We start from the raw sequence: 21,956 nt of genomic DNA, 5'->3' as shown, positions 1-21,956 counted from the left end.
TAGTAATTTCAAATAGTTTTGAACCAAAATAAATTTATCTTTGAATTTCATTTTTCTTTTACAAAGTTTATAATTGATAATTTTAAAAAAAATTAAAAGAGTGAGAGAGTGATAGAATTTCCTATATGCAGAGTCCTAAATGTCTGCAACAACCAGGGCTAGGCCAGCTGCCTTGTCTCCCATGTTGGTTGCAGAGACCCAATTACTTGAACTGTCATCTGATGCCTCCCAGGACATATATCGGCAGGAGGCTGGAATTGGGACCATAGCTGGACTTGAACACAGGGACTGTGATATGAGATTCAGGCCTCTCAAGCACTGTCTTAACCACTTCAAATGCCTGCCCCTTAATACCATTTTTGCACGAACACTTTAGATTCCATTCATCTGTGCTAAGTGTCAGTATACATTACAATTTTTAACATGAAAATAAGAAGGCTGGGTATCCTTTATCATAAACTAGGACTTCAAAGAGAGCTTGGAAAATGATTGAATACTTTCAATCTTGAGATTGCCAACAAAAGGTTCAAGAGAAAATAGGACTGGAAACGTTGAAAGTACGTGGTCACTCCAAACCCCCTAGATGTCAATATTATAAGCCAGAAATAACTGGATGTGAGATCCCTACTTTAACCAGTACAACAAGCAAATATGAAGAACATCTTAGGGTCCTAAACAGTGCTGGTGAAGATGTCCTGGCACCAAAAATTTCTTCTTGATCTTGATGAAACCAAGGAAAACAGGCAGCATTCCTGAAGATATTACTCATATTTACAAGTCACACATGCATTAGACAGAAAATATTTGCTGTTGGTTCCACAAGGAGAAACAATTAAATATATATTTAAATTTTTTGTTTCTATAAGAATATCTATATATAGAAACAAAAGAAATAATTTTTTAAAAAATACTGCACTTGAAATCAGGATAAATTTATATTCCTCTTCTTTTTGTTTCAAAGAAAGCTTCAATTTTCCTCTTGATGGACAACTCATTTTCTGAAGAACAGAATTGAATTCACTCAAACTTTAGGGTTGTGGGGAAAGAACAAGAGAGATGTAAGCTTTTATTTTTCCTCAATCTTGAAACTGCTTCTAAATTAACACAGCCAGATCAACAAACTTTTTGATTCTAAGAGAACTGAGACATAAAGTTTCCCTAGCAAATATGCAAAAAAGAATTAGACTACAAAAGTGAAATAGATGTTCAACATTCTCTCTGCATGTCCCAGTGCAGCTGCATTTGTGTTAAAATTACTACTTCAGTTCCAATCTTCCTTCACGTTAATACTCACTCCTCTTCTCTTCACACACACCTGGAATCAAACCACTAAACCAGGAGTCAGAGGCACAGTGATAGGTCGACAGTCACTTTCTTGTCCTCAGCTTAAAGAAACAAAATAGAAGCTCCACAGGCATCTGGCAAGTGAATGAGGAAATACATTTCTCTATGTAATGTCGTAAATTTCAAAATTTAAATCGCAAATTTGGTCTTTAGAAATATAGGTTTCATAGGTATCAGTGCAATGAAAGAATTTAGGTTAACTTATTGTAACATGGAAATATCTGAAGCATTTCTTATTCTTTTTAGCCATTTTTATTGTACAATTAGCAGAACTCTTTGTTAAAACTGTATTTAGGGGTGGGAGTGGTGGTGCATCCAGTTAATCGACTGCTCCTGATGCTGCCTGCCCATTGGAGAGCCTCCTTTCACCTCTTCCAATTCTGATCAAACTTCTTGCTAATGTATACATCTGCAGTACTTCTTAAAATGCAAATTACAAAATTCCACGCTCATCTGGAGATTCTAATTGAAAAGGTATGGGTAAGATTTAAATTAGGGGCTGGCACTGTGGCATAGAAGGTTAAGCCTCTGTCGGCAGCTCCTGCAGCCTACATGGGCACTTGTTCAAGTCCCGGCTGCTCCACTTCTGATCCCAGCTCCTTGCTATAATGGCCTGGGAGTGCAGTAAGAGACGGTCCAAGTGCTTGGTGCCCTGTACCCATGTGGGAGACCTGAAAGAAACTGCTGGCTCCTGGCTTCTGGAAGGTCCAGCTCCAGCCTTTGTGACAATTTGGGGAGTGAATCAGTGAGTAGGGGATCTCTGTTTCCCTCTCTCCTCTCTCTGCATCTCTACCTTTCAAATAAATAAAATAAATCTTTAAAAAAAGACTTAAATTAGTTCCTTTCAAACTTTTTTATGCATGAGAATTGCCTGAGGTGCTTTAAAAATCTCTTGATGCCAGTGCTTGGGCCCTGCACCCCATGGGAGACCAGGATAAATACCTGGCTCCTGCCATCTGATCAGCGCGGTGCGCTGGCCGTGGCGGCCATTGGAGGGTGAACCAATGGCAAAAGGAAGACCTCTCTCTCTGTCTCTCTCTCTCACTGTCCACTCTGCCTGTCAAAAAAAAAAAAAAAATCTCTTGATGCCCAGGCTGTTCCCAGAGCAGTTACATAGAATGGTAATAGGTAAAGCCAAATGTGTGTTTGCAACAAAGCACTATGCCAGAATCAGTATTTAAATGTATGTATTTTCAATAAAAATGAGAGGATTTTATATAGAACTACATTAAAAATTTTTAAATGTACCTTTTCAGATCAATTAGACTTAATTCATTTTTTTCATTATCTATGGCATTCCAATGCACGGACATAAATTATCTAATCATTGCTCTACAATCATTCAGACTAAAGATTTTGCTCTTAAAAGAAATGTTATAATAACTATACATTTTAGTGTTCTTGGATTTTTAGTTTTTATAACTGATCCTTGTTTTAAAGGAAAATAAAAATCACTATTTAAAAAGGCAGTCACCATTTACATTTATAGAAGGAATCCATGAAAGGCCCACTTTCTCATAAACTTGATGACACTGGGTGGTTGCGAATCTGTTTGAGTAGTTAACTTTTGCTAACCTCGTGGACAATCCTGTGATCTTGTTCTTGTTTTCATTTCCATTTCCCTGACCGTATTGGTGTGTGCCCTTTGCAGTGGTTTGTTCTTGTATTTTGCCAGTTTTAGTGGTTGACTAGATGTTACTAATGCTAATATAGAAAGGTAATAAAAAACCTGACTTTGGGATATAATTGCAGCTATGGCCCAAATATAAAGGGAAAAACAGGCTCAGGGCGGTTCCAGATCCTAAAGGAAGGGGCTGAGCATGTATGTGGAATATGTTCAGTGTGTGAGAAGCAAGCTCCGCTCAAATCCACAATTAAGCAGTATGAGTGATGCAAAAGATGTATGAAAAGAATTCTCTGGGGAGTGGCTTAGGAGCTGCACTACAGCTCCCTACTCTTGCCATCAAGAATATGAGGGCATTTGCCACCCTTTTCTTACAGTCAGTCAAAGGAGATCACACAAACATTACCGAGAAAGCTTGAAATGTGTCCCTTGATATGGAAGGGACACAGCCTAGGGGTCTGACTCTTGCAGAAAGAAATCGAAAGTGCATACGCTGGCCAGACATGGCAATACAGTGAGAGAGCAGGCTGCACTGGGAACCACCAGGGCTTCTAAAAACGGGGAGTGGGGAGTATAGATCAGAGGAGCAATCCGCGGTTGTGCCAAACAACAGAAAGACGACCTAGTGTGGTAAAGTATTTCTAAAACAGGCAGTGATCACTATTATCTGAAGCAGTTGACAGTACATCAAAACAAGCCCGTGGAATCATCACTTCGCTTATAAAAGAATGAGCAATTAGAGTTCTCCAGTGAGGGAACTGGAGTCTCAGGAGGACAAAGCTGGGATGTGTGGACGCACCAATGGCAGAGGGCAAGGACCTGAGAGCAGAGCTGTGCTGCATCAAGAAAGAGGCTTCTGACTGGAACCGCCCAACTGTCTTCTCCCAGAAACAGCAACTGGTGCAGGTTTCCCAGCACTAAGCCCAGACTAAATGAAGATACTTGGATTTGAACAAGAATTTGGATTTGTGTTATAATGGGCCAGGGTTTTAATTGTCACGAAGTTATTTTAACTGAACAGGCACCAAAAATGAGGATCCCTCACCCCCTGCTGGATGACAACCAAAGGGGCAGAACCAACTGGAAATTGAGTCGAAGAAGGTTCATATCTTCATTCATCCTTCTGATTTGAGCTTCTTTAATAATCTAAAGTATAAAGAAATAGATTTTTGTATATCTTGTATCCATATGCTTTATGAAATCACCTCATTATTTAATTATTAACCATTTTGCTTTTTCCTAGTATAAAACTATATCGTGTGCAGTTGGAAGATAATTTCTAGTATTTTAGCAATAACTTTTATTGTCCTATTGCATTAAATTGAACCTGCATAAATTTTTGAAAGTTGGAAGAAGAGAAGGCGTGCCTTATTGTGTCACAATTATACTGGATTTAGTATTTGATAATCAATATGATGTTTAAGGGTAGCTTTAGGTAAATATAGTGCATAATGTTTATATCTCTCTTAAATTTTGATTTACAATTTTCATTAGAAATTCTTGCTGAATATTCATATATTTTAACATCCATTAACATAATAATTGGACTGCATTCCTTTAAGTATTTAGCATATTCCTAAATGAGGAGTAAATCCTACTTAAGCAGGTGTATCATATTACTTAATAATGTCCTGGAGTTAGTTGCTAATATTTCAAGTGTAAATAGTCTGTTATTATGTATTTATCTGTATGTGTATACATTTATGTGCCATCTTGGTCTTGTTTAATTAGAATGTATACCTCTATTTTAATAGATCTCTAGTTATTTTCTTATGATCTGTCAATTTGACACCTCTCACCTCTAGACTATGATAAAAACACACCTGACTTTTAAAAAGACACCTAAACACATCTCAGTTTAAATGTCAGGTCTGTTCTGCTATGCTCCATGCCGCTTATGTCAACCTCAGGGAATTTCTACATTCTCTTACGTCCTAGGTACCTGAAAGAATGGGGTTTGTTGTGAAAATAAAGTGAGAAAATACACGCAAAGCATTTGTGAGAGTGTTTGATGGATTTTACCCTCTGAGTAAAGGATGCCTGCTATCATTGTGAATGCCTGCTGGGCATTTCTGCACGAAGAAAAAAGTGCCCCCAGCAGCAGTGCTGCTTAAAAAGCTTTCATATTGATTTTGAGTAAGGTGTTCAGGAATCTCTAAAATCCTTGGTCTATTCTTCCAAGCATGTGGTAACAAGCTCCCAAGTCAAACTGCATGAAAAACCTAGACAGTCACATTCATAGTCTGCCATATATTCCGAAATATATTCTAATCGTCCTTATTAAGAACCTCATCCTAACCCTGTTCGTAAGTAATTTTTTTTAGTAAAAGTCTCCTCTATGAGTCTGCAACTCCTTGTAGCTCTGAGGAGTTCTGTTCTGTGATGGTCTGCCCTTCTAAGAGGTGCCCTGGACTCAGAGGGCTCCCCCTGTGATTTCCAGTCGTTCCTTGGGATGCTCCTCTCCAATCTCAACAAGGATTTTGTTCCAGACACATTGATTCATGCTGAAGCCCAAAGCCAAATGTGCATGAAAATCACTAGTTGTAGACTAAAATTTATATTTGAAAGAGTATTTCTGGTAGAATAAATGAGTGCTTATGCAAAGAAACTTGGTCATAATCTTCATAAGCACTTTTCTGAGGAAAATAAACTTGACCCTTCCACTCTTAAGAATAAGAGCTTTGTGCAAAATAAGCCCCAAATGAAGCAATTGTGTAAGTAAGCCCTGTAGTAACATGAGACAGGCAAGTAACTCAGAAAAAGTGTCAAGAGAAGCAGCAACTAGTGCAAACAATTTCTATTCAACCAAAGCACCCAAATACTGAAAAAGTTAGTAAGTAACATCCAGGGAAACTTTCCAAAGAGCAACAATGACCAGCAATGCAGAAAGTTGCATTTTCAGTGAGTTTCTGGTGTCTTTGTTATGTTGTTTATTTATTTACTTTTGGTCTATTTATAGGGCCGTGGGTAGATGAAACCCAGGGTTACCTGTCATAACTCTCTAGGGAGTTTCAGCTTTCACAGACACAGTTGCCCATACCCTTTGTATTGGTCCAGCTCCTGCTGCTGTAACACAACACAGACTGGGTACATCTCACAGAGAGACTTATTTTGGCTCACAGTCCGGGATGTCCACAGTCAAGGGCCACATGTGGCAGCAGAGTCACTGAGGTAGCACAGGGCTTGGCATAGCGAGAGACAGGGAGTGCTGCACACATCTTCATGGTCTCTCTCCCTCCTCTTACAAGCAACGTGGAATCAGTCATGGGCACTCCCCTCAGTGAGCTAATTCCATTCACTTCCCAGCCTTCACCCTAACACCATAGCTGGACTATATTGATAGCTTCTTTTTATTTTATTTATATAAATAGAACCGACTTCACGTGTTCATACGCACATACAATTTTCAGTACATAATGATACTTACCAACCACCTTCTCTCCTTCCAGACTGGGGATTAAACTCCAACAAGGGTTCAGAGAGAACAACACTGAAGCCACAGTCTCCCTTGTCAGGTCATTAGATCAGATTCAAAGGCATCAACATGATTTCAAGCTTAGCCAATGTGTAGCCAAAAGCAGGAATTCACTGCTTTAAATGAGCATGGAAGCTGTGATCACACTAACGATGGTGTCTGTTGACTAACAACTAGAACTTAAAAATTTAACACTTACCCACTGCTCTGGACTGCGCTGTGTCTGATAACACACGCTGTTTTAATATGGTCTAATCAAATATATTTTATGATCTTTAAATTTAATGCAGAGTTAGACTCTCTGAAATTCTGGCAATAATGGTCCATGAAATGCCATGGGAAATTTAATTTGAGCCTACACACAACTATGATCCTGAGAAAAGCTTTAGAATTTATTTAAAAGTCAAAGAAAATTTAGCATTTGAAAGTGATATTTAGAAATAAAGAGACAGACCAGGTTTTGACCAATTACCACTGTCATGAAAAAAAAAATTAAAATAGTGCTCGTAGTTTAGTAAATGCCACAAAAATTGAAAGAGGGGTTCAGGAGAGATGCCCCACAAAACATAACATAAAGCTTCAAAGATTTTCTCTACTGCTTTCTCGATTGCTCTTTTTCATCACTTAGGTTGAATCATGCTTTATAGAATATTAGAGAAAGCCCTAGGTAAAGGGCATATCATTTGGAATATTATTCCATGTGTACAGACTTAAAATGAAGAAAATTTAATAAGTGGTGAAAACCCAGTATGTACCCCATCTTTCCTCTTGGATGTTTCTGTCTAGGGAAATAGCATTACTACTATATCTTCTCCACAGACTGAGGAGAAAACAAAATGAATCTACTCCTGGGAAGATGGCTGGCATGTTTGGGTCCCCTGAACATCAGCAGGTTAATAAACGTTTCTGATTGAACACTTAGAGAAGACACTATTTAAAGGAAGCCAAGCGTCAATCTCTTCTTGGCAAATGAGAAAGAAATGTCATAAATTGTAAATATCTTATCACTTAATGCCAATGTAAAGTGGATAGTCGCCGATATTTCAAATCTGCTCTCACAGAAGGCATACTAACTATTCGTTTAAAAAATGATTCCGGGGCCAGCACTGTGGCACAGTGGGTTAAGCTGCTGTCTGCAGTGCCGGCATCCCATGTGGATGCTGGTTCGAGTCCCTGCTCACTTCCAGTCCAGCTCCCTGCTGATGTGTCTGGGGAAGCAGCAGAGGATGTCCCCTCTGCACCCACGTGGGAGACCCAGATGATGCTCCCGGCTTTCGATCAGCCTGCTCCAGCCTTTGCTACTTGGGGAGTGAACCAGTGGATAGAAGATCTCCTTTTCTCTCTGTAACTCTGCCTTTCAAATAAATAAAATAAATCTTTTTTTAAAAAAGAAGCAATTCTGTATTTGTTTTTAATTATCAAATGATTTTCTGGTTCTCTCATCTTTTCTATTTAATATAAAATAATAATATGGACAGGCTTTATGTCATTTTCCCCTCATTTAAAATACATTGAGGAGAAGCAATACCTAATTTTGTGTAGCTTATATTTTATTTGAAGCAAACATTTCCTTATTTATCAATTATTTAAAACAGTTATTGTGTCAATTACTTCATTTTCCCACTATTCAAAATGTTTGTGAATGTCTTTTCAGTGATGTGTGGAAACTCTTATCCACCGATTCATACTTTTTAACAATGCATCAACTTCATTATATAAACTTGATAGTTACAAGAGGCTGATTTATAAATCGATAGTTAAAAGATGCCATGGATTTGAGTCAAAGGGATTGTTACCCATACTTAAATCTTTCATAAAAAGTAGTAAATGTAGTATTTTGTATGGATAACAACCAAATAGCTACAAAACGTGGGTAAATTCCTACATACAGCATTTTTTTTTTTTTACCTACAATGGCTTATGCATTTTTCTTCCACCTTAAACTTTCAAATCTATCTCCATCCAGACAAAATCAAGAGTATATTCTTTTGCAATGATTTAATAAATATCCCTGTCATGCTTCCTTAGTTTCAATTTTTTTTGCCTCTAGACAAAAGATGGATTAGTACAAAGATATGATTATTTTAATAGTTATCTTCTGGGTTTTACACAGTTAAGCATGGGAGCTGTTTATCATCTCAAATGTGGAACTTAGAAGTTACCTTTAGTAAAGTTAATTGATTCATTATACTTTCTTGTGTGAGCTTTATGGAATCAGAGAAATCCAAACAACATGTAGAGATATATTCCCATTGGTATTTGGCATGAAAACTGGTGCCTCTGCCATTGGTAGCAGTTAGTCTTTGATCTAAGAAGATCAAGAGGCATGTACAAGAAGGAGTTATTATTATTTGTCCCAAGGTTTAATTTTATTGCCTTAGAATACACTGCAATCAGTGCACATAGGGATAGCAGATTACCTGAAAATACCCCCAATAAGCCATCAATAGGACTCTTTTCATATGTTTACACTAGTTTCCAGGTCAAAGAAACATATGGCTTTTTCTCCCTGGAATTAAATCTACTCAGCAAGTGAAAAAAAAAAATAGAGTTGGAGCACTTAAAGTTCCATTAAGCCAAGATGACTTACTATTAAACATAAATAGTATTTATTATTAAGCACATATAATGCAAAATCACATCATGTTAACTCAAATGTAACATCTTCCCATGAAAGACATGAAGCTCAAGGCTAGTGGGTAAAAAGCAGTCACAAGTAGGAAGCAGATGCCAACATGTACCATCAGAGTGGTGAAGATGAGGCCTAGCATTAGTGATTTTTTTTCACAATATCACAAGGCAGGCATTATTCTGTTTTTTTTTTTTTAAACTTTTATTTAATAAATATAAATTTCCAAGCATCAGTGATTTGACAGCAATTGCAGACGGGCCAGGTTCCATGACTCTCCCTTCCTTAGGATACAGAAATGAACTTTTGATCAATCTTTCTTTGAGTCATGTCTCAGACTCTCTGTTGGATCATGGAAACAGTGATATTCTGGGTGTCCCTGAGTTATGAGTGCAATTTCGACTTCATATCTCTTCTGTTCCCTCTTGCCATTTGTATAGCAGACCCCAGGAATGTACTTGTTTGGGATGTGAAAATACCACACTTACTACAGCCACGTATGGGAACCACCTGATCCTCATGTAGTACCTAACTAATTATGCATACAGTTAAGTACGTAACAGTGTTTAAATAGTTCAAGTGTTCTGTGGAAGCATTTTGATCTGTTAAAGGTAACTCTGCAACAAAGTTTACTGCTTACTTGGTATGGTTCCAGGCTCATATCTAACTTTTTCTGAGGAAGCTCAGATGCAAGGCAATAGGAGAAAAGCAATAAAGTTTCAGGGGGCGCCAGGTTTCTCCTGTCCCTTTTCCAATATTCCTCTCTGTTCTCAGCAAACACAACCTGTGATGGTTGTGGCACCCTCCTCTCCTCTGTGTGTCTCTTCTATCTCTCTCTGTTAGCTTCATCTTAATGCACTGTGACTTTGCCTACTTCTTGCTAATCAACACAGTGGCAATTCTCTTTGGAAGGGAAAGCTTCACTTCCCAGTGTTATTACCTGTACTATATTAGTTTTGCAAATGGTAAAAGGAAAAAAAAAAGAGGGTCCTTGACATAGAACCCCACAGGACAGGACACTGATGGCTTCAACAGGTCAAACACAGACTCAGAATCCAGAAAGCCACCAACGGATGCTATAGGGGACAGGGTAGAAATGCTTAACTACTCTGAAGAAAGAGCCTTCATCATGAAAAGGAATGATGACAGCAGAGGCAACAGCTGAGATGAGAGAGGGAAAAGAGCCGCATGTCTTCACCAGTACGGCTTGAAGATCAATAGGCATCGCCAAGTGAGTTTCTTCCTGGTTTGATCCTTTTGGCTGAAGGAATGTTTCTACCACATCAATGTATGCCAATCCCCAAATTAATTACAAAACAAAGTCAAAGATAAGTGTAGTGATGATGATCATATACATTATCCTCCAAACTGGGACATCCGTTAATGTTTAAACCAGAACAACTTGTTTGAAGCAGAACTGTCCTGGGCAAACTAAGACTATTCACCTACATGGACACATACACAGAACTGAGGTTTTCCACAGCACATATATATCAAGTGCCTATGATGGGGCTGGGTTTATAATATAGTTGAATCTGTAACTAACATATGATCAAGTTTTAAAATTAGCAATAAATTAAATTTAATCAAAAATATTATTCAGCATTCCTTGGGGTCCTGCCTTTTTTGGAGATTAATATTAATTTCAATAGAGTCAATAGGTCTAGTTTTTTTTTTCTCCAGCATTAAAACCAACCAAGCTCTAGCACCACCTCATTGTGTACCCGATGGAGTAGGAGAAGTGTATTTAGGGGCTGATGCACATTGTGTTACAGCTACAGTATGGTGAAGTATGCAGGGATGCGCTCACTCTGAGAGCTGCACAGAGCACAGTGTGACAGCGAGAGCAGGCCAGCAGCCCACATCTGGCCTCATGTCATGTGTTCTGCCCTCATTGTTAGTGAGTATTCCAAGTCCAAAGTCATGGTTGAAAATGAGTAAGTTATGCATATTATTCTACTTACAGAGTTGAATCTACACACATCTTGGTGTAGTATTTTACCCTGTGGTTAATATCCAGTTAGGGTGCCGAAGTCACACACTGGAGTACCTGGATTTGAGTCCTGTCTGGCTTCCGACTCCAGCTTCCTGCTGATGCAGGACCAACAGGGAATATGCAACTAGATATAAGGGAATAAAAAGGAATAATGGCAAAATCTGCTCCCGGGCCATCAGTGAAGGTGGACTTTGTCCCAGTTTATGGCCAGTGAATGGAAGTTTTCCTAGCAGAAAATTTCACACACACACACACATATATATATATATTTGAAGATTTATTTCTTTGTTTGAAAGGCAGAGTGAGAGAGAGAGGGAGAGACGAGAGAGATCTTCCACCCACTGGTTCACTTCTCAAATGGCCGCCACACCTGGGGCTGGAAAGGTGCTGAAGCCAGGAGCTTCTTCTGGGACGTCCGTGTGGGTGGCAGGGTGGGGGAGGGGGAGCAAACCCAGGGCCACTTTCTGCTGCTTTCCCAGACACATCAGTAGGGAGCTGGATCAGAGGTGAAGCAGCTGGGAGTTGAACTTGCTTCCATGTGGGATATGGCTCAATCCATGAGACCACAATGCCAGCCCCAACAGAAAAGTAATTAATACCACATGGGGAGAGAGAGGAGAGGATATTGAAAGAGTAAATTCTTTGAAAAGAAAAGAAAAAAAAAAAAAACAGACCATAAACTCTACAGGATTGATGGCAAGAACATGCGACAAATAAAGCAAATTCGGTGATGCTGGTTTTCTGAATCTTTTGATTCATTATGTGGAAGAAAGAATTTTAATGTGAGACATAAAGCAAACCTGTGTCACACTGGAAAGGTTACCATGGACAAGATAGGAAAAGAGTGATTTAAATGTAATAAGAGCTATGAGACACAGTCAATTTCAATTTCAAGGATATAGGCCCTTTCAACTAAAGAAGTGGTTTTACATGTCTTCTGTTCATACCCACAAACATGAGGACATTCTGAAAACTCTTAAAATAAAGGATTCTTGGCCAGCATCGTGGCATGGTAGATAAAGCCACCACCTGCACCACAGGCATCCCATATGGGAGTTGGTTCATGTTCTGGTTGCTTCACTTCTGATCCAGCTCCCTGCTAATGGCCTGGAAAACCAGCAGAAGATGGCCCCAGTGTTTGGGCTCCTGCCACCCACAAGGGAGACCTGCAAAAAATTCCTGGCCTTAGCCTGGCACAGCCCTGGCCAGTGTGGCCATCTGGGGAGTGAAACAGCAGATGGAAGATCTCTTTTTCTCTGTCTCTCCCTCTTCTGTGACACGGACTTTCAAATAAATAAATAAATCTTAAATTTAAAAAATTAAGATTCTTAAACTCATGACCAATATGTTGTAGAAAGGAGATCTTTGCATTACTGAGACTTTTGGGAGTTTACTAAAGCTATGAAGGCCAGACACATTGCTAGACTAGCAATCACTGATTTTCTACTTCACTCATTCATAGCCCCAACGCCTTAAAATATTATGATGTTGTACTGTTAACCCAACTAAAGACAGCATTTGTGAATATTGGCTTCAGGATCATGCAAGGAAACACTGCCATGCACAGAATCCTTTTAGCTTTGGAGCTCCGGGGAATACAGGACATAAATTTAAAGACCGTTTATCACAATAATCACACGTTAACAGGTTCCATCCTCCTATGTAAGCCCATGTTAACCAAATTTCAAGTTCTCTTTCCATGTGGACAAGTTTCCTTTGTGTTTTTATTTTTTGTCTGATAATAGAACATCACTAGAAATTTTGCAACATATGATTCTGTGGAATTTGCATACACAGCACAGTTAATGCTTTTCCTATTTCATGATTTCCACATATTAAGTGATAAAATGTAATAATCACTGGTATCCTCAATTTACAGTCTCACCAATGTACGGGAAGAATATAGTTCACTTATATCACACATCACAATTTTCTGGAGACATATTTCCATGGAAGTAATGCATGTGCTTCAACATGCCCTGGGAATCCAAAAACAATTAACTAAGACCATAGAGATGATGGGAAGTCTATCAGGCTGTGGATGTGCCAGACACCATGGCCCCTGACACTGCAGAAATGTCCAGAGACGGAATTAGATCCAGCAAAATCTTGCATATGGGCTAATTCTCTCTAGTGCGTGGTAGAATAACAGTCGGTGCCCATGATCTAATTGAGATGTGAACTCTGAGCCCAGAAGGATGTATCTTACAAGCTATTTATTACCACTCTATGCATCTGCTAGTTCTTTGTAAATGCCATGGAACTGCAGAAATGCAAACAACAGTCAGAAAATGAAGAAGCAGAGCATTTCAAAGAAAACATAATTTAAAAATATGTGACCACTCAGGGCTTAGTGATATTATTAAATGCCTGGGCTACAGAAGATTACTATGACAGATGTAATTATGGTAGCACGCTTTTCATTTGGTAAAAGCAGTTTCTGAAAATTTTAGTATTATGTGAACTGTTAAAAATTGGGGGATTTTTCAATAGCCATAACAACAGTTATCACAGCCTATGATTGCACGTTGGAAGTATTTCCAATCTTAGACCATCAATGTTTTTCTTAATATGTCTTTATTTGCACAGAACTTTCAAAACTCACAAATAACAGTTTTGATCTGACTTGAAAACGTAGGAAACAAGTCCTCTAATCACCAAACAATCAAAAGATTTCTGCTACTGTGGAAAAAAAAACAGATCTCTACTGTAGCCATTACAAAGAAAAATACAAAGGTGACTGATTAATTTGTACATTCCTGGTGGTAGGAACTAATTATAACTTGGGGGTAGTGGTAAACACAGGAAGTTACATCCCACAATGAAGGCATGCAGAGAGAGGCAGGAAACACATCAGGGATGAGAGAGAAAGAAAAGGTGACATAGAAATGGAGCAATTAAGCAGGAATCCTGGACTTACAAAGTGCCTAGGAGCAAATAAAGAGTGGTACCTGACCTATTCTTGAGCTGCTATAATCTGCTTTGTTTAAAGAAGAGAAAAGGTTATTCTTTGTTTTGGGGGTAAGGTAAGGTAAAGGGCACTGGGTTGGAAAAGACTATATAGATTAGGTTGCCAACAATTCTGTTTTCCAGGGAGGGCATTGACTCTTCCTTATAGGGGCCACAGTGGCCGTAGAGGTCAACACATAGCTTTAATCATATGGATAGTGAATATATCTGGTCAAAGCACCAATGATCTGTTTCACATGCAGGGATCTGAGTATTTCTCATGATTCTTTGTATTATGCTCTATTCAGTTCATGTGAAATCATGCAGATAGCAACTTTAACTAACAGGAGTTGTGTCTAATTCATTTGCCAAGTGTATATAATTCATTCATGGTACCTCTAAGATGGAAGTCAAAGTTCAAAAAAATATGATAAGCTATATGGCCTGGATTGAGTAATATAAAAATATGTAATCAGAAGTAGTACCTTATTTCTACTATGAACATTTTGATTAGTTTGGCATTTTATTGACACCTGGAAAATCAGTAGTAAAATTATATAAAAGTAGAAATTTGCACAAAGATTAACTATATGACAAATAACCTTATAAATGCCTTTAACAAAAATAGAAATGGATTGAAATGTCATAATCTGAAGCTAATGTTGTAGGGTAGTGAGTTAAGCTGCTACCTGTAATGCCAGCATCCCATAAGGGTACTGGTTCAAGTCCCAGCTGTTCCACTTCCAATCCAGCACCCTGCTAATGTACCTGGAAAGCAGTGGAAGATAGCCCAAGTGTTTGGGCCCCTACACCCACATGGGAGACCTGGAAAAAGCTCTGGGTTCCTGGTCATTTGGGGAGTGGACCAGCAGATAGAGGATTCTCTTTCTGTCACAGTGTTTTTTTTTAATTTAAAAATAAACAAATCTTTTGTAAAAATAGAAAATGTAGACATACAAACTGCAAGGTGTCTGGCATGTAACTAATCTTCCCAGGCAGACGAATCAACTCACAAGTTTTTACTGGGATTCTGCTCCCAGGCGAGGAGTGGGGGCCGGAGAAGTTGCGCGTCAGAGGCTGGGAGGGCTTTTATAGACACAGGGCATGGGGGTTAAAGGTTGAGGTGGGTCTGATCCTCATTGGTTGACCTTTAGGCACCCATGGGGACCTTGACAAGGACTTTTTGTCCCCAGAAGTACAGGTAGGGACTCTCCATTTCCGGAAGTATAGGCCTTCCCTCCTTGCAGATCCCAAAGCTACGACAAACTAAAAAAAATTGAATAAGATCTCAAGCCAGAGTTTCTTAAGAGTTTGTTAATATACTTCCAGTGATTTTTAAAACTCATGAAAAATTTATAAAACTGGCAGGTTAATAAATGTTAATTATTATACCAAGCATTGCATTTTGTTTGCCTATGTTAATAAGAAATGTAATATTTGATAACTATATTATTGTATAATACTATAGCTTTACATTTTTCTTATTTTATGATACTGAAGCCATTATTATATGCCTCTCCCACTCTCTGTAACTCTACCTTTTAAATAAAAAATAAACCTTAAAGTCATAACCTATGCCTTTTGCTCTTTAAAATGTATCAGCAGTTGAACTAAACTAAGTCTGTATTTTCCCTTTCCTTTTACAATATCATTTATAAGTAACACCTTAATATTTCATTCATATTGGCAACCTGGATATCTAGAAACTTCCCTAATTTTCACACTTACGTTAAATAGGTAGGATGAAAATAATTATTTATACTCCTCCAATATGACAGAATTACAAACAGAAAAATTGAAAATACACTGAAACCAATTTCACAGATGAACATAGAAGAAACACTCTTTCACTAATACATAGATCACCAACATAAATACTAGCGTTTGCTTTGTAACACCATCTCTCTCTTACAAATGTGAGTAGAATGTGATAATTTTGCTTTCGATGTTTGCTGTCAGAAGGACCCAGACATATCCCACAATTAAGTAAACCATATTTTCAAAATCAACCTAAGTGAAGTCATGGAATGACCACCCTATGGATATGATTTAGGATACATACTGATACTGCACGTTGGAATAAAATTTTTACTGAAATAATAATTACTGTGAATTACATTCCATTTTTAAAATCTTAAACATCAAAGATGAAGTATATCAAATTAATCTTAAATAAATTAATTTGAAGAGCAATGACAAGTTCCCTTTATAATCCTATATAAGCCTTTTTTAATTTTAATGTATACCTAACACAGCTTCAGAACATAAAAAATGACATGAGATATAATTTTTATGGAATCCACTTCAGGGATTGTCTCTAGGTCATTTTAGTGATATCAAAGGACATTTCACATTAATAGAAAATTATGATGATTATAGGCCTTAAATAAAGAAATACTGGTCTATTAATGAAGTTAATATAATGAAGTTAATTATAAATTATAAATTTATAATTATAAATCTTAAAAAAATGTTGTCCAAAAAAGTAGATTTATTTTGCTATGAGCTTGTCAGCTGATCAATTGAAACATTACATAAAATAGTTATTCCAGCTGTCTTTAAAAATCATCAGACTTTGTGAAACTTAAAAAAAACAGAAAAAATTGTGAATTACTCAGTAGCATATCAGCATAGTAAGAGCTGTTAAAAAATGCAAACGTTTTCCACCTAAACTGACTCTTTTCTGAAATAGAAGGCATGCAGTCTATGTTGACTGTCATCCCTACTCGCTGCATTTCTGCCTGCTCTCATTCAAATATCCCTGTCTGCCTTATGGGAATTCTATCCGATTTCTTCTATGGTGCTGGGACTGAGATGGGGAATGAAAAAAAGAGGGGGAGCATAGGATGACCTTAGCACACCCAATATCACCCTTAAAGTTCAGATTCTCCTTAGTAGAGGGATAGAACTTACGGCCACGTGCCAAGGTAGCCAAAGTAACTGTTCCTGAATTTATGATATAATGTGCTAGGATGACAGTCAGTCAGCACTTCTGCCCCTTGAGCTGATGCCTTCCTGGGCCACACGCTGCTCTCCATGTAATCTGTGGGGCCAGGAAAGACTTCCCCAGGGGAGAAGCAGCAAGAAGAAAGTAACATTTGAAATGACATTTACACCACTGAGGTGTTTTTATTCAGCTAAAGTAATTACATCACAGGTCAGTTGCTATGTATGTCAACATCACTACAATTTGAACCACCTACCACCATAAAAACAAGGATGACAATGTTCCTTATGGGAGATTTTCCAAACAATTTTTTAAAAGATTTATTTATTAACTTGAACGTCAGAGTTACACAGAGAGGCAGAGAGAGGCAGAGAGAGAGAGAGAGAGAGAGAGAGAGAGAGAGGTCTTGCATCTGCTGGTTCACTCCCCAGTTTGGCCACAACAGCCAGAGTTACACTGATCCAAAACCAGGAGCCAGGAGCTTCCTCCAGGTCTCCCACATGGGTGCAGGGCCCAAGCACTTGGGCCATCTTCTATTGCTTTCCCAGGCCATAGTAGAGAGCTGGATCGAAAGTAGAGCAGCCGGGACTTGAACCAGCACCCATAAGGGATGCCGGCACTGCAGGTGGTGGCTTTACCTGCTAAGCCACAGCACAGCCCCTCCCCCCCCCCCAACAATTTTTAAATACTGAAGAGTTTGGGTCTTTTTTTGTGTATGACACCACTTTATCCTCTAGCTGAAGAGGGAAGAATAACCCTGAGTTACTTTCTGGCAGAAGTCAACAAAAAGATGATGTGAAATGGTAAGACCCTTTGCATGCTAACGCTTAGCGATATTTGTAGGAAAAACTCTGAAGTGTGGATTCTGGCAAAAGTACTTTTGTATAGACTACTTGAAGATTTATGACTATCTCATAAGGTGGAAGTATTTTACAGGACAGAAAATCAGGACTCAAAGATCTCCTAATAGGCCAAACAATATACAGTTAGGATGCTTGGTGTCAAGACACCCGATTCTTTCCCCTGCCTGGCCCCATTTCTCCCACAGAAGGACTCATGGTATAGGACGTCTGTTTTTCCAAAACCACATGCAAACATATGCTGTGTTTAATGCATAATCACTTAAATGTTTTAAAAGCAAGAGAGCTTAGTACATAAAATATTACACTATTTAGAATATTCATATGAAACTAAATTTAATTTAGGTCATCATTTAAATACCAGGAACTGAAACAGACTCCACCCACAAATAATGTGTGTTGAATGCGTAACTATGGAAAACACAGTAATCAACTTAGTTGATACTTGGAAATGCCAGAATCAGGTTGATGCATTAGAAGTACCTAGATCCTCGTGTGTGAGAGAACTGAATGAAAGGGATGGCGGCTAATTCACGTCGTGAGAATGCACAGCGTGAAGCACTTAGATGGAGACAATGACAGTGTGTGCAGAACAGCCAGCCTTGGCCTGCACCTGCTCCTTTTCTGTTCCAAGGTGATTTTCTCGTTAACCCATCTGCTATCTACTCTGATGCTGGAGGTGGTGCCTGGCATTCTCACCCCGCCAGGTGAAGAAGCGGTTATGATAACCATCTAAAGTAGCAACTTTGATAGTATCCTAGAACCAACACATTTCTCTAGTGAAGGCAATGATGATACATGTGCCTCTTAAATTCAAACACATATTTTAAAAGTTGCCACATATTATGGCCTGTACTTTATGGGGGGTTAAAAAGTATAAACTGATTTTCAGTTATCCATTGTGTACATATTTTAACCTGCCATTAATGGAATTTATATCCACTAATTTTATTTCTGACATCCAAATGGTTACCTGTAGAGATAGCTTAATTTTAGCGATACTTATATGTAGAATTATATTACACACACACACACACACAATTTTGATATTCTCTATGTTAACTACCACAAATTTGAGAAAACATGTGGTATTTATCTTTTTGCATCTGGCTCATTTCATTATTGCTTATATATCAGATCTACTTCAGAATAACATTTTAAGAAACAAAGTGTGTAAAGAAACCCTCAAGGTGGTAGGTGTTGGGGGGGGGGGGTAGGTTAAACCACAGCTTGGGATGCCTTCATCCTGTTCCAGACTGCCTGGTAACAAGCCCTGGCTATTTCATGCTAAAGTCTAGTTTCCTGCTAACGTACCTTGGATTTCCACCACACATGTGGGAGACCCAAATCAAGTTCCTGAAAACTCCCAGGCAGAGTTTTCCTTGGAAAGCATGGCCTCCCAGAACTTGATTTCAGACTTGTAGCCTTCAGAACTGTGAGAAAATAAATTTTAGCCTTTTTTTCTAAGAAAAAAAAAAAGAGATGGCTTCGTTTTCAATTTGGTCTCAGACATCTCTGCACTACCACAATAACTGCTGTTTTCCAAAGGCTTTAGAAATACTAATATGTGGTACAAGACAAATTTCATCACTTACACTATGTGCTCTGTATTGCACTGCTACAGATATACAACTGAAATACAAACTAATACATTCAACTACATTTGCAGATCTCTTACAAAGATTCAAATTGTGTGAGGACTATTTTGGAAGATTCACTTTTTGAACATCTTTGAGATTATATACAAGTTTGCATACACAGTCTTGCATAAATATAAAGCTCCTGGCAGTTATCATAATTTTAGTCATCCCCAAATTTCTAAGAGTGATCGCAGAGCACATTGGAGGAAAACTGGCACAGCACCCATCCATTGACTACTAAACCGGTGTTTTATCATTGAGATCTCTGTGGTAAAAGAAGCGTCAGAGAAAGAACACTGCCACTGGCAGCAAGCCTGCCAGGCTAAGTGCACAGCTGGTGAAATGCCAACTTGTTCCTAACATGAATATGATAGGCATGGCAATGTTTGCTGACCTAATGTAATTAGCTGCGACCATTCTGCCAGAACATAATCACAATATCTGAAGATTAAACAAAACATAATCAAGTGTTTCATCTGTTTCTTGGAAAGCATTTCAAATGTCATCATCATGTTACAAAAAAAAGTCATTCTGCATTCTCAAGGTCATCCAGAAGGCACAAGTGCTTAAACTGGTGCTAGTAGCACTGCCAGCCCTCATTCAGTCTTCTGAACTGAGCGTTTTCTCTTCCCATTGTACATGGCCATCTATCACGACCACTTATAATAGTCTGACAATTGAATTCTACACCATTGCCTCTGGAGAATTACAAATAACATGAATTACAGATTGTGCATCATATATGATAACCCTGAAGACTTCAATCTCATAGTACTCCACAAATGAGTATGCAGAAAGAGACTTAAGATATATACTTAAGAGAAGATTACATTTTAGTAGTTTGTGATTACAGAAAGTTTACACACACACATACACACACACACACACTTACACACAGAACACAGTAAAATGAGTATTTCTCCCCACTGGGAACAGTTCAATTGGGCTTCCAAAAGTTTATAGGAAAAGCAATTTTCCTTTTGAATTTACTTTCCATGAACTTTCCAGGTGTATGTGCTTAATTTCTTAACTGACACAAACATTGTACATAGTTATGAAGTAGTGTGTTATGTTTGGACATATGTGTAAATTGTATGAGGACTGATCACGGCAAATATATCTATCCCCTCACACTTTTAACATTTCCTTATGCTGAAAAATTAATATTTCACTCCATTTTTTATAAAGAAATATATATTACATTTTCATTATCTACAGTTACCCTAAAAATAAAATCCCAGAACTTCTTTAACTATAACACAGTACCTCCTCAACCTTTCAGAATCCCCACTCGCACACCTCTCTCTGTGAATGTTTTGAAGCCTGGTTGTTCTCTGCATTCAGTCCCTTTGGGTTATGGAACTACCCTTAACAAACTCATTTCAAAGTGAAATGAGCAAGAATAATTTAATACATTAAAGATAACCCGGGGGGTTTAGATTGCACATATTTGCAGAATTTAGGCCCTAGATTTTCTCATCGTCAACCCACTGTTCCTACCATCAGTGGCTCAAATGTATCTAATATTGTACCACAATATTAGCATTTGCCAAGCACCAAATGCATCTAGGTACAATGCTGACACTCATGGAAAACACAATCAGCTACTGAACAGAATGGTGGTTACTTTAACATTCTACTCTTGTATCAGGTAGTATACACTGACAAGTTGTCAGCTGTGCAGTGTTTCCTCAAATACCTATAGGGAGTATTTGATCATTGAAATTAAGGGCTACTGCAATGTATTACATTTGGTAATTTACCCTAATCACCGTTAGGAAGATAGTGTCAAATGCAGTTATTATTTATTAGGAATCTTAAATAAGATCATATTTTGGTACTGAGAGTTAGTGGCTTCACATGTCAGAAAAATTTCCAGTGGGTTCTAAGAACTGACCACAACAAAACAAATTTGGAAGTGGTTTTTAAGGCCCAGAGAACCAGAGTGAGGAACACCCTGTGCATTTAAACAACCATGTATTGCCTGTGGGGAGCAAACCGGACTAGACTGTTACTGGAATTAAGACTTATTCTATGCATCTGCTCTCCCACAATATGGCGCTGGGAGAGAAGTAAACAGCTTCCGCACAGCTGCCTCCAGTTCAACCAATTAACTGTAGGACTTGCTCCTGATTGGAGAGCAGCGTACTCGGCGTGTGGGCAGCCGAGTTGGGATTGGCGGAGGAGGACTATAAAGGAGGAGAGAGACGGCATGCACCAGGAACATCTATGGGGAACATCTAAGGGAACCCGTGCAGCCCCCGAGAAAGCCGGCCGGCGGTGTGCCGCTCCCCTGCGGAAGTGGGGAATGTGGCCAGGGGGAACTGCCCTTCCACGGAGGTGGAAGGGATAGTAGCCAACCCGGGAAGAACCAGCAGCAATCCCGGGGAGGGCCGAGCAGACGAAAGAACAGCGCAGGGTCCTGTGTCGTTCCTCCACGAAGAGGGGGAGCGACATAATGGTGCCGTGACTCGGATATGAAGCCTAGGCAG

At 38.7% G+C, this 21,956-nt stretch overlaps 1 protein-coding gene across 7 annotated transcripts in view; it reads right to left on the bottom strand.

Moving 5' to 3' along the window:
* The window catches only part of FGF14 (fibroblast growth factor 14), an 849,823-nt gene that overhangs the window by 126,995 nt on the left and 700,872 nt on the right, over nt 1–21,956 (bottom strand). Inside the window, exon 4 of one of the 7 annotated variants that reach the window (XM_089303458.1) lies at nt 15,105–15,273. The exons of the other annotated variants lie outside the window; for them this stretch is intronic. Coding sequence (XP_089159584.1) covers nt 15,154–15,273 — 120 coding nt within the window. The 3' untranslated portion in view covers nt 15,105–15,153. Of the gene's footprint in view, nt 1–15,104; nt 15,274–21,956 lie in introns of those variants that run through there. 7 annotated transcript variants of the gene reach the window in all.

The sequence above is a fragment of the Oryctolagus cuniculus genome, chromosome 9 (assembly GCF_051225735.1).
Source record: "Oryctolagus cuniculus isolate XC-2025 breed Fujian yellow rabbit chromosome 9, ASM5122573v1, whole genome shotgun sequence".
Lineage (NCBI taxonomy): Eukaryota > Metazoa > Chordata > Mammalia > Lagomorpha > Leporidae > Oryctolagus > Oryctolagus cuniculus.
Note: the sequence above shows the minus strand (reverse complement) of the source record. Positions and strands in the feature narration are given on the sequence as shown.